The sequence below is a fragment of the Ovis canadensis genome, chromosome 11 (assembly GCF_042477335.2).
Source record: "Ovis canadensis isolate MfBH-ARS-UI-01 breed Bighorn chromosome 11, ARS-UI_OviCan_v2, whole genome shotgun sequence".
NCBI classification, from domain to species: Eukaryota; Metazoa; Chordata; class Mammalia; order Artiodactyla; family Bovidae; genus Ovis; species Ovis canadensis.
This window is the reverse complement of record NC_091255.1, coordinates 20,693,761-20,706,870: the sequence shown is the minus strand read 5'-3', so window position 1 is coordinate 20,706,870 and position 13,110 is coordinate 20,693,761. Positions and strand designations below refer to the sequence as shown.

Here is a 13,110-nt window from a genome sequence, read left to right as displayed (position 1 = left end):
AAAACTGGAAACAGTGACAGATTTTATTTTCTTGGGCTCCAAAATCACTGCAGACTGTGACTGCAGCCATGAAATTAAGTTACTTGCTCCTTGGAAGAAAAGTTATGACAAACCTAGACAGTGTATTAAAAAGCAGAGACATCACTTTGACAAGAAAGGTTCATACAATCAAAGCTATGGGTTTTCAATAGTCACGTATGGATGTGAGTGTTGGACCATGAAGAAGACTGAGTGCCAAAGAATAAATGTTTTCCAGCTGTGGTGCTGGAGAAGACTCTAGAGAGTCCCTTGGACAGCAAGGAGATCAAACCAGTCAATCCTAAAGAAGTCAATGCTCAGTATTCACTGGAAGGACTTTGATGCTGAAGCTGAAGTTCTCGGCTACCTGATGCAAAGAGCCGGCTCATTGGAAAAGACCCCGATGCTGCGAAAGATTGAGGGCAAGAAGACAAGGGACTGACAGAAGATGAGGTAGTTGGTTGGCATCATCAACTCAATGGACGTGAGTTTGAGCAAACTCCAGGAGACAGTGAAGGACATGAAAGCTTGGTGTGCTGCAGTCCATGGGGTCGCACAGGGTTGGACATGTCTGAGCAACTGAACAGCAGCAGTGTATAGATACAGATATATATATATAGCTAAGAACCATTTGTGTTTGTCTCTGAAGTTTGTTCATGTCCTTTCACTTTTTTTATGTTGGGGTTGTCTTTGATTTGCAGAATCTCTTATTTTAGGAGGAAATTGGTCCTTTGCTGTGTGTGTGTATATTTTTTTTTTCATGTATGATTATTTCATTTGTGAATTATTTATTGTAATACTTCTTAAAATTAATTTTTATTGGCCTATAGTTGTTTATCTGTAATATCTTGATGTTTACTTCCCCCTTTTAGATAATTTCTGTATAACTTTTTTTAAGTAAGGTTACAGTGAAGACCAAGTTTCTTGCTCCCCAAAAGATAAAAATACAGGTGAAATCTAACCACGGGATAAGGCTTTGTTTTAGTGATTTGTTTTTTAATTTAGAGCAATCCTGTCTTAACATAGTTATTGGGATTGTGGGTAAGGTTTGAAATTTTAATTATTTATGTAGGCCTTGTTGAACATTATTAATCTGTATTAATTTGATACAACCATAGTGGTAATGGAGTCTGAGTTATCCTCTTTTTTTGTTGTTTTAAATACAGGGTGAGCATGGACAATCTTGTGCCAAAATGCTTGTGAATCGAGCGCTAGGCCGCTGGAGGCAGCGAATGCTTCGAGCAGATAACACTAGTGCCATAGTAATCTGCATCTCTCCGGGAGTGGACAGTCAGGGAAATTTCACCAGTGACGATGAGCTCTATCTGAACCTGACTGATAGCCCTTCCTATAACAGTCAAGAAACCTGTGTGATGACTCCTTCTCCGTGTTCCACACCACCAGTCAAGGTATACGGTTCTCTAGTATTTAAGTTGTAATAGATGGAATTTCTCTGATTAGTATTACATGAAAACAGTTTTCAGATTCTTTATAAAATAGGATTTTGGATTTTGTTACGTAACTTCTTATCAGTACCTCTTAGTTAGTGCTTCTTATTTAGCACCCAGAGGTACTAAAGTGCATGCTGGATCTCCGTAGAGCACCTGATAGACAGTGGCTAGATGAGGCCCCTGACGACTGTTAATATTTGGAACATACTGATTCCTTTCTAATATTATGCACGTTTGTAAGATTTAAATTAAAAGCTTGTGATGGACTTTCATATGTAGTATTTCATTTGAACCTCATAACCCTGGAAGCTAAATAGTGCAGATAATTAATTCCATTTTATAGATAATAAGACCGAGATATTAAGCAGTTTGAATAAGATACAGAATCAAGGCTGAACTGGACCTTAGGATATCAGCCTATTAACATGAATTAGAAACATCATTCCTGTTTCTTACCCATATTAATATTGAATGAATTTAAGATGTGCTCAGAAATAAGTTTACATGCTGTAGTATTTCCCCTTTTTCTGATTTCATCCCAATTTTTTCCTGCTTTTTTCCAATCTTCTGCTAATAATTAGTAATATTGATAACTGCTGTGATACACCTGGCCTTCTGAGAATGTGCTTTCAGAAGAATGACCATTAAAATGGGAAACACAGTGGGATTTTATGTCATGTATTGAGACAGTTTTTTAAGATGATCAAAGCTGCATAGTACAAAGTATTTATGTAATTTTGGGTATTGTGATCCTGTATAGAGTACTTGGAAGTTTTCCATTATTGCTTTCCTATCTTTTACTTCACATATATACGGTAACTTAATTTTCCTTACATGGACTCTTCATTTAGAAATTGACAAATTAATATTTTATGCTTATTTTCCTAAAAGAATTTCTTGTGGAAACTTTCTTTGAAAACTCTTGAATAATAATACAGGGTGAGACTTTTAAAAAGTCAAGGACTTTTAAAGTCTCTTCATTCTCTTTTGAGTGTTGTGAAGGAGCTTATGTTCATTTCAGAATTCACCAGTTTCTGTATTTGAAAGTATTCATTACTTTTGTGTTCCCCAAACTGTTTGTATTTGTAACTGAATTGTAGGTAGTATAGAGGTGCCACAGGATGGAGGTAAGAATGAGGGGAGAGAAGATACTGTAATAGGACATTCTTAATGTTAATCTGTGGATTGGCATTAGTAAAATTGCAGGAATAAGTTTTAAAGCACTGTGTAAGGACTTGCTCTTGACCATCCTGGGTCTTTGCTGCTGTGCAGGCTGTCTCTAGTTGGAGTGAGCAGGAGCTGCTGCTGCTCTTCGTTGCAGTGCGCGGGCTGCTCACCGTGGTGGCTTCTCTTGTTGCAGAGCGCGGGCTCTAGGCACGTGGGCGTCAGTAGTTTTGGCTCGTGGACTTGGTTGCCTTGCAGCATGTGGGATCTTACCAGACCCTTGATGGAACCCTGTCCCCTGCATTGGCAGGCAGATTCTTAACCACTAGACCACCAGAGAAGCCCTTCAAAACATATTTTAAAATTCTGAAAAATAATGATCTAATAATTATACTAAAGTAAAGATTAGGAGATTTATGTATGGACTAACTTCTGTGTAGGCATGGTTATTTGTTAACCATTTAGCCACACCTAAATATGAAAAAATATTTAGAGCCATTCAGAATAATCACTATTGTAGGCTCTGGCCTAACAAGTAAATAAAGACAGATTTCTGCTCAAGAGATTGTGTTTTGTTTTGTTTCTTTTATCTTAGTTAACCATGGCTACTCATGAGTATCTCTGATTTATTTCATTGTTATAATAATAATCCTGTGTTTAGTAGCATCTAGATAAATATAATGACATTTTGGTTGATTTTGAATGGTTTTTAAGACTTCTACAGACATGTCAACTTCTGTTTGAATTGTAAGCTAAATCAGTACTCAAATCTTTGTTTTGGGACAAAAATAGTAGAAATACTTCTGTTTAAGTGATATATTACTATGGCACACCTTTCTTTCTCCATCTTTCTTTAGGGAAAAACTAATTTTAGCTGTTTTTTAAGTAAGCCAAGAGCTCTAGGAAGGAGGAATGAGGAAGAGAGTTCTTTCAGAGGATTAGCACTTAGTTTCAGTTGCATTCTAGGCACAATTTGTAATTAGCTGTTTACTGTTGGATTGTAAATATATGGAGCTCTCAAAATGGATCTCTGAAGTGTGATCTTTGCAAGTGTGAATTTTTAGGATGTAACCTCTCAATATCATGTGTTTTATGAACATGTAAGAAGGCTTAGCATACAGGTGGTAATTAATCTGAAATGAGTCTCAGAAGTCTAAGCGGTTGGCTGCACAAACAGATGCGGTATATTCCCATAGAATGCCAATAAGAAGAGAAGGAAATGGAAAAGTTAAAGAATAAGTAGGGGAAGAAAAGTCAGTGCACCTGTGGTATCAGAATAATAGTTTGTGAGTTTAAAAGAACACAGCACAACAGAAATTACAACAAACTGTGTTAACTCTAAAATCATCCCATTGTTTTTCTTTTGTAAAGAAATTCCATCTAATGTCTAAACCTCGTTGTACAAGCTAAAGCAGTTATGTTCTTTTCCTATAAGTGGCCTGATTAGTATCTTTTTTCCTTGTCCCTAAATTAGTAATGTGCTTGTTTGGTAGTAGGAAATCTTCTGTCTACAGAATTTATCTGCTGCCTGGTCTTGTTGCAAATCCTTTTTTATATTAAAGCAAGATGAACCTTTAGTCAACAATTACGTATGGTGAGGTATAGTTTTCTGTGATCAGTCAGTATATGCTTGTGATCAGGGTAGGCACTGGAATCAACCTAATGCAGAGGGGATAAATTTACAGACAGGTTGTCGTTGATATTGCTGAAAGCCACATGTGAATGTTCGAGAATAGAGACTGTTCTGTTATCCATTCTCAACATCAGTACTTCAAAATAAGATTGCTGCCCAACATCTAGTCAGTGTTAAAACAGATAAGAATTGGGCTTTCCATAAACCATGCAATGTAAAATAAATAAATGAACCAGTGACCCCAGAAAGAAAGAAATATACTTAGGTTTTTTTTTGCTTAAGGGTCTTTCCTGATGGTCCAGTGGCTAAGACTTCAGGTTCCCAATGCAGGGAACCTGGGTTCAATCCCTGGTCAGGAAACTAAATCCCACATGCTGCAGCTAAGAGTTTGCATATTGCAACCATTCTGCATGCTGCAACTAAGACATAGCACAGCCAAATAAATAAATAAAAGCATTTTAAAAAGCATAGCAGTATTCTATTTGGGGCAGTACTACGTTAGGAACTTCAGAGTTTCTCATCTCTGGCCTCCAGTGGACCTAAAGTTGGTTTATTTTCCTTAGTAAAGCATGTTCATGCTTATGGTTAAGTTGAAATGCTTTTAGATTCCTGCAGTTTCCCTTTTTCTTCTTAATTCTAGAAACATTAAAGGAAACATTACTTTTACAAATATGCTTTTTTATAAAGTACTTTTTCAAAAGGTGTTTATTCCTAGAGAATTTTAAATCAGAAGGTGACTAATAATATATCTTTATTTACCATTCTAAATACAAAAGGATTTACTTATTTTCGGAAAATATTTTAATAAATTTGATTTGATTGAAAGAGGAAAGATTGAGGAAAATGATACACACATTTGGGGAAGAGGAAGTATTTATGCTTAAAATTTGTCCTTGAGAAAGTTATTGAAATAGTGATTTTATAAAATATTAAAATAGTGGAAGATTTTTATTTGATAGGAAGAATGTTCTTGTCTGGAGATGGGAGGATATTCCGACATTTAGCTTTGGTGCACTGCACCTAAAGTAGTGCACAGCTGTGCCTCCTTGTGAAGCTTTTAAGAAACAACACCTGAAAATTGCATATGATTTTTGTTTGTATCTTTGCAAGTTGCCCTAGCCATACTTAGCACATTCCCATATATCCTATTTTCTCAAATCCCAGAACAGCATCTAGTGTTCAGGAGATGGATACAAAGCGACAGTCTGAATTTCCATTGTGACAGAATTGCTTTAGTGTTGCACTTTACTTTTTCCACACTACTAAATATTCAGAAATTAAATATAGAAAGTAGGAAATAAACCCCCCAAGTAAACAATTTTGTCATTTATTCTAATGAAACCTTTTCATTTCCCCAATGGTTAAGCTGAATTCTAGGATAAATTATTTCTCACTTGGTCTTACCTTCTTGTTTTTCAGCCCCTGGAGGAGGACCCATGGCCAAGGCTGAACTCCAAGGACCATATACCTGCCCTTATTCGTAGTAATGCCTTCTCAGAGAATTATTTAGAAGTCCCACCTGAGATAGCTCGAGGGAATGTCCAGGCTGCAGTCATATCCTCAAAAGATCCAGAGCCACTAGAAGAAAATTGCACTAAAGCCCTGACTTTAAGGATACATGATTCTTTGAATAATAGCCTGTCTGTTGGCCTGGGGCCTACCAATTCAACAAACACCATCATGGACCAAAAAAATGTGAAGATACCGAGCCCAGGTCAAATGAAAGCCCAAGAAGTTGAAAGAACCCCTCCGGCAAACTTCAAAAGGACATTAGAAGAATCCAACTCTGGCCCTCTTATGAAGAAGCACAGACGGAATGGTTTAAGTCGTAGCAGTGGTGCTCAGCCTGCAAGCCTCCCCACAACCTCCCAGCGCAAGAACTCTGTTAAACTTACCATGCGACGCAGACTCAGGGGCCAGAAGAAAATTGGGAATCCTTTACTTCACCAGCACAGAAAAACTGTTTGTGTTTGCTGAAATATGTTTGGAAATTTTTTCCAAACTTCTTAAGAGGGCTTTTTTGAATTTGGTGCCGAAGTTGAACTTTTTTTAAGGGGACAAAATAAAAATAGTATGAGTTTGACTTTTTGGAATTCAACAATTTTAGCCTGGCCTTGTACTTGCTTGTATTATAAATGTGAATTTTGTAGATGTTAGGGTGTTAGTTGCTGTAAAATGTGTGTAAATTTGTATCCTTCACACAAACTCAGTCTCTTACTCTGATACACAGTAAATGTAACAACAGGGCTAAAGGTTTAAAAAAAAAAATCTATTAGATTTTAGAAATACATTAAAACTTTTAAAAATGCTTATTAAGAAATTTGTATGTCACTTGTGATGAAAACTACACAACTTTTTAAAGTAAATTATTAAGCAAACTGGAAAAGTGATGTATTTTCATAGTGACCTGTGTCTCACTTAATGTTTCTTAGAGACAGCTAGTGTCTTTTTTAAATTATTTTTTATTTCTAATTTCATAATCCAGAACTAAATTTTTCATAGAAGCCGAAGTGTTGAGCCATGCGAAAGTAGCTGGGTGTTAGTCTCCTTGTCCTAATTAAAATACTATGCAGTATCTCTTATTTCATTCAGTAGCATTTTTTCTAAAACATCAACCATCAGATTTGCTCACCAGATCTTTGAAGTAGAAGGAGGTATGTTTGCCTAAAGAGATGCCCTTTTCAATCATCCCAGACATTCAGTGGCATTAATAAGTCTTAAAGTGGTTATATCCTCTTCTCGTGTTTGCATAAAATATGTGAAGTTTTTCTTGCTATTTCAATAATGGATGGTGCTGCTAATTCCCAACATTTCTTAAATTATTTTATATATCGTACAGTTTTCATTGATTATATGGATATGTTTGTTCATCTAATAAATCAGTGAACTGTTACTGATGTTGCTGAATTATTGTTATTGGTTTGTTTTAATGATATATATTAACTTTGTGTTATGCCATGATCAAGCTTTAGAGTAACAACTTAAAATGTATGTAATGTTCATTTTTGCACTCTAATTTTAATGGAGAGTACATCAACTCAGGCTAAATATACAACAAGAAGAATATGATTAGGTCAGTTATGGTTTATAAGTTATGGTTTGTAAGAATTTGATGAAATATTATGTAGCAATTGAAAGTGAATAAAACTGTATTATTTGAAAAAACTAAAAGGAACTAATACTGAAATACTAAGAGTATGTTGTTTTGGTGTGATGAGTTGCTTTACAAAGAGAACTTTTAAAAATGTATGACTTTAGAATAGGACTCTAAATGAGACATTGAAGAGTTAATTCATGCATTCAGCATTGACCATGCACCAACAGTATGCTAGGAGCTGTGCACTTGGAAGCATGCCAGCTGTCGGTAAGAGGATTAACTGAGAACAAGTGCTGCAGGTGAAACATTAATTTTGGCTAGTTTTTTGTTTGTTTGTTTGTTTTAATTTTGGCTAGTTTTTCAAGACTAGAGATAGATCCTGGTGGCTCAGACAGTAAAGAGTCTGCCTGCAACGCAGGGGACCCAGGTTCGATCCCTGGGTCGGGAAGATCCCCTGGAGAGGGAAATGGCAACCCACTCCAGTATTCTTGCCTGGAGAATCCCATGGACAGAGGAGCCTGACAAGCTACAGTTGATGGGGTTGCAAAGAGGTGGACTAACACTTTCAATTTCTTTTTTCAAGACTAGAGTTTGTTTTTCAGATCTTTCCAAGATAATGACAGCAAGTAGCAAACACTTTTGGACTCACTTTTTTGTGAAAGATTTTTTTCATCTTTGTTTTTCAGATCAACTTTTTTATGTAAAAATGTTGGAATTTTTCCTAGATTATATTTTTAGTCTAATAGTCCAGTTTCATACCATACTAGTAGCTATCTAATACTGTAAACATTTTAGGTTTGACATACATAACTGAAAGGTAAAATTAACTTTTTTTTTTTGGTATGGGTTCCTAGGGCTGTTTTTAGGCCTGTTCTTTAAGGAGGTAAAGACGTCATGAAATCACAAATAATGTTTTAATGTCTCTTTTTATTAAATTTTATTTGCTTATCACATATAGATCAGAAGTGTAATGCATGATGGAAACTTCATAATGTATAAAATGGGTACATAATGAATATACCCTCACTTTAGTCCTCAGGGTAGCCAACAAGTCTACACAAAGACCTGCAGCTGTACATGTGTTTTTCTCCTAATATTATATCTGGAAGATTTTTCCACATCAGAGCATCACAGAGCCTCCTCATTCTTTAGTGTTCTCCCCTGGCTATGTCACTCAACTATGCTCCTACTTCACTGGGTCTCCCCAGGTGGTTCTTGTAATGCAGGAGATGAGAGTCTGACTCCTGGGTTGGGAAGATGCAGTGGAGAAGGAAATGACAACCCACTCCAATATTCTTGTCTCAGAAATACGTGGACAGAGGAGCCAGCAGGCTGCAGTCCATGACTTCACAAGAGTCGGACGTGACATAGTGACTGAACAACAACTGCTTAACCATGTCCACTGAAAGGAAGACAAACACAATTTCTTCCTTTACCGAAGGTGCCAGATGTGTGGGTTTTCCTATACCAAGAAATGCTCCAATATTCTGCAGATACCAACTGAGTGTCCTCCAATTTATTGTGACACTGTCCATCTGATCCCACAAGGGCTGTCTCCTGGTGCTGCCTACACTTAAGATACCAATTGCAAGCCCCAGATTGTCACCTACTTTTCTTCTTTGTTCAGTCACTAAGTTGCATCCAATTCTTCGTGACCCCATGGACTGCAGCATGCCAGGCTTCCCTGTCCTTCCATATCTCCTGGACTTTGTTCAGACTCACATCCATTGAGTCGGTGATGCCATCCAACCATCTCATCCTCTTGTCCCTTTCTCCTCCTGCCCTTCATCTTCCCCATCATCAGGGCCTTTCCCAATGAGTCACTTCTTCTCATCAGGCCAAAGTATTGAAGCTTCAGCATGTCTTTCCTATGAATATTCAGGACTGATTTACTTTAGGATTGACTAGTTTGAGCTCCTGGCTGTCCAAGGGACTCTTAAGAGTCTTCTCAAGCACCCCATTCAAAAGCATCATTTTTTCAGTGTTAGCCTTTGTTACCGTCTGACTCACATCCATAATAGCTACTGGAAAAACCATAGCTTTGACTATAGGGGCCTTTGAGGTGGTTGCAGCACAGGTTCCTGTGCCAGATCCTTAGTGACCTTTGGAACAAGGAGGGTGAGGGTCCTGGCCCCTTCTCCCTCGGTGCAGGTCTTCTTGAAGCCTTTGCTAGCCAGGTCTCGTGGCCGCCTCCATGAAAACCACTCCCGGGTGCAGCCCCACGTGGCCAGCTGTACTGTGCCGCTGGGCCAGATGATGGCCAAGAAGCTGCTGCTGAGGGCCCCTGCTCTCCGTGTCCTCTGCTTTCCAAGCCCCCCAGGCCTGCCCTGCTGCCTGCCAGGCCATGAACACCCGGCCGCACTGGCTACCGAGTCTCTGTCAGCTCCATGGCCTCCAGAACTGGGATAGCCAAGTGTCTTGGTGCTAAATTGGGGGAAATTGTGGTTTATCAAGAGCAACGGAGCCTCCAGTCTAAGTAAAACGTGGTCCATTGGAGAAGGCAATGGCAAACCACACCAGCGTTCTTGCCTGGAGAACCACATGAACAGCATGAAAAGGCAAAAAGATACAACATTTTTACTGGCTGGTATAAATCAGTGTCCCACAATCACCATCTCAGGTTTGAAGCTTTGCTAGAACAGCAAAGGGAACTGTGTTCACTGGTTTATCATATAATAAAGGCTATAGATGAACAGATGAAGCCCAGAAGGGTCCCAAGTGTAGGAGGTTCTGTCCCAAGGATTTAGGTTACACTACCCTCCTAGAAAGTTATGACCAACCTAGACAGCATATTAAAAAGCAGAGGCCTTACTTTGCCAACAAAAGTGTGTCTAGTCAAGCTATGGTTTTTCCAGTGGTCATGTATGGGTGTGAGAGTTGGATTATAAAGAAAGCTGAGCGCTGAAGAATTGATGCTTTTGAACTGTGGTGTTGGAGACGACTCTTGAGAGTTCCTTGGACTGCAAGGAGATCCAACCAGTCCATCCTAAAGGAAATCAGTCCTGAACATTCATTGGAAGGACTGATGCTGAAACTGAAACTCTAATACTTTGGCCACCTGATGCGAAGAACTGACTCATTTGAAAGCACCCTGATGCTGGGAAAGATTGAAGGCAGGAGGAGAAGGGGATGACAGAGGATGAGATGGTTGGATAGCATCACTGACTCAATGGACATGAGTTTGAGTAAACTCTGGGAGCTGGGGATGGACGGGGAGGCCTGGTGTGCTGCAGTCCATGGGGTCGCAAAGAGTCGGACACTACTGAGCGACTGAACTGAATCCTCCTAGTGCATGAGTATGTGAATCAACCTGGAAGCACTCCAAAGCCCACAGTCCAGGGATTTTCAGGGAGGCTTCATTATATAGACATGATCAATTATTACCTCAATCTCCAGACTCTTCTCCCAGGAGGATGCTATTGCTGTTACCGAACTCAGGTTCTGCTGCTTGCTGCTTGAAAACATACTCAAGAGATAGTGTTCGTTGGAAATGAAAAGTTGATTTATTCAGACGTCGGCAACCTGGGAGAAGGCTGACTAGTGTCTAGTGTCGAAAGCCAACTTCGAAGATTCTGCTTAACCATGAAAGTTTTTAAAGGGAGAATCATTTGAGGAGGAGGGATAAGTGTCTTCCTTATCTTCCCCTGTGCAGACTTTCTTCTGATTGGTCAGTGGTGAGGCAGAAGGCTCCAGGAATCTTGTGCTCACCCTTAAGATACCATTCTCCACCCGGGTGGGGCCTCATTCCTACTGAAGAACTCAAAGAATAATGTGTATGCCTTGAGGAGGAACCAAGACCCTGCCCCGAAGCTGCACTGTTATTTCTTGACTGCTCCTCCTTTGGTTCTGCTTCCCCTCCCTTCCCTGATAATAACCACCTGTTTAAATCTGCGGAACTCAGGGAAGGTCAGGAGGCTGAATGAACCCTGTTTCCTACAAAAAAGAAATGGGGGACACGGAAAAGAGTGTATCAGAGGGTATGTATCAGGTAGTTATATACGCCCCTTGGGGAGGAACTAGGACTCTTTCATCACTGAACTATTGACTGCTTTCCCATGGTTCCTGTAGTCCCTTACTTCCTTATATGTCATTAGTTACTGACACCTGTTCAAGGGCACGCATTGCAGCCAGGCTTAGATTACAAAATGGCTTGGGCCAAAAGTGCTTCTCTTCTGTCGAGAAAACCAGGCCTGGTTCTCTTTCTCCAGGGACTCCCTACCCTTTCTGTTCTTTGTATCCTCTCTTTTTTGAGATTTTCTTTTTTTTTCCATTCATGTCGAGAGTGTTCATAATTGCTTGCAAGAGCATTTGTGTAATTTTGCTTTAAAGTGTCAGATATGATTCTTTGTCATTTAAGTATTGGCATCTGTTAATTTTTGCATGTGAATTGAGATTTTTTCTGGTTCTTTGTATACCATGTAATTTTTAGAAAATATTTTTGGCTGTGCTGGGTCTTCATTGCTATGCACGGGCTTTCTCTAGTTGCAGCAAACGGGGGCTGCTCTTGTGGTGTGCAGACCTCTCATTGCGGCGGCTTCTCTTGGTGCAGAGCGTGAGCGCTAGAGTGCGTGGGGCTCAGCAGTTGCTGCATATGGGCTCAGTAGTTGTGGCTCGAAGGCTACAGAGCACAGGCTCAGTAGCTGTGGTACGCTGGACCCCGGACCAGGGCTTGAACTGGTGTCTCCTGCATTGCAAGGTGGACTCCCAACCCCTGGGCCACGGAAACCCCTACCATGTAATTTTGGATTATATCCCAGATACTTGACTATTATGACACTTTATTTAGCTCTTATGGAGATCATTGATATTTTTGTTTTAGTAGGCAGTCAATCTGGTTAATTTGTGCTGTTACAGGAAAGAAAGTGGGGCACGAGAGAATGGTCACTTGCCACATCTCAGGCAAGTCCCGGGGATGGCTGCTAAATGTGGGTTCTTGGCTTCATGAGGGAAAGAACTCAAGAGCCAGTCATAGCAGAATGCAAGGTTTATTCAGGGGTTTACTCCATAGACAGAAAATGGGCCATCTCAGAAGGTGGGGGGTTGTCAGTTTTTATTAGGGTGGGTAATTTCATAGGGTAATGAGTGATAGGATTATTCCAACTGTCTTGGGGAAGGGGCAGGGATTTCCAGGAATTGGGCCACTGCCCACTTTTTGGCCTTTTATGGCCAGCCTCGGAACTGTCGTGGTGTCTTTGAGCAAGTCATTTAGCTCACTGATGTACTGTGCGTGTGTGTGCTCAGCCACTCAGTCGTGTCCGACTCTTTGGGACCCTGTGGACTGTAGCCCACCAGGTTCCTCTGTCCATGGTATTTTCCAGGCAAGAATACTGGAGTGCCTTGCCATTTCCTTCTCCAAGAGATCTTCCTGACCCAGGGATCAAACCAGCATCTCTTGAGTCCTGCATCGGCAGGCAGGCTCTTTACCATTAGCACCACCTGGGAAGACCCACTGATGTATTACAATGAGCACATACTGAGGCTAACGGTCTAGTGGAGGTCAGCCATCCGCCATCTTGGCCCCACCTTGGCTCTAACTAGTTTATATTGGGTCTTCAGTGGTGGTCATTCTTTTAAAGGTTGTTCCCTCCCCATTCCTGTCTGCATATTTTAACACACCTTCCGTGGGTTGTGGTTTCAGTCGATTCATTTTCCAAATCCTTTGCCGTTGTGTAATTTTATCTGTCCCTTGTGTGTATTACCCAGGGGCTAGCTGGGGACCTGGGCAGTGATCTGTCCGCCAGTTTAGT

General features: G+C 40.0%; 2 protein-coding genes across 16 annotated transcripts in view; both read left to right on the top strand.

The window, feature by feature from the left end:
- PPM1D (protein phosphatase, Mg2+/Mn2+ dependent 1D) overlaps positions 1-7,453 on the top strand; it is a 59,918-nt gene extending 52,465 nt beyond the window's left edge. For both annotated transcript variants that reach the window (XM_069602723.1, XM_069602724.1), the window contains exons 5-6: positions 1,185-1,427; positions 5,686-7,453. In XM_069602723.1, coding sequence (XP_069458824.1) covers positions 1,185-1,427; positions 5,686-6,243 — 801 coding nt within the window. In that variant the 3' untranslated portion in view covers positions 6,244-7,453. The remainder of the gene's footprint in view (positions 1-1,184; positions 1,428-5,685) is intronic.
- Positions 7,454-11,100: 3,647 nt separating this feature from the next.
- BCAS3 (BCAS3 microtubule associated cell migration factor) overlaps positions 11,101-13,110 on the top strand; it is a 608,745-nt gene continuing 606,735 nt past the window's right edge. For all 14 annotated transcript variants that reach the window (XM_069602698.1, XM_069602701.1, XM_069602691.1 and 11 more), the window contains exon 1: positions 11,101-11,340. In XM_069602698.1, coding sequence (XP_069458799.1) covers positions 11,283-11,340 — 58 coding nt within the window. In that variant the 5' untranslated portion in view covers positions 11,101-11,282. The remainder of the gene's footprint in view (positions 11,341-13,110) is intronic.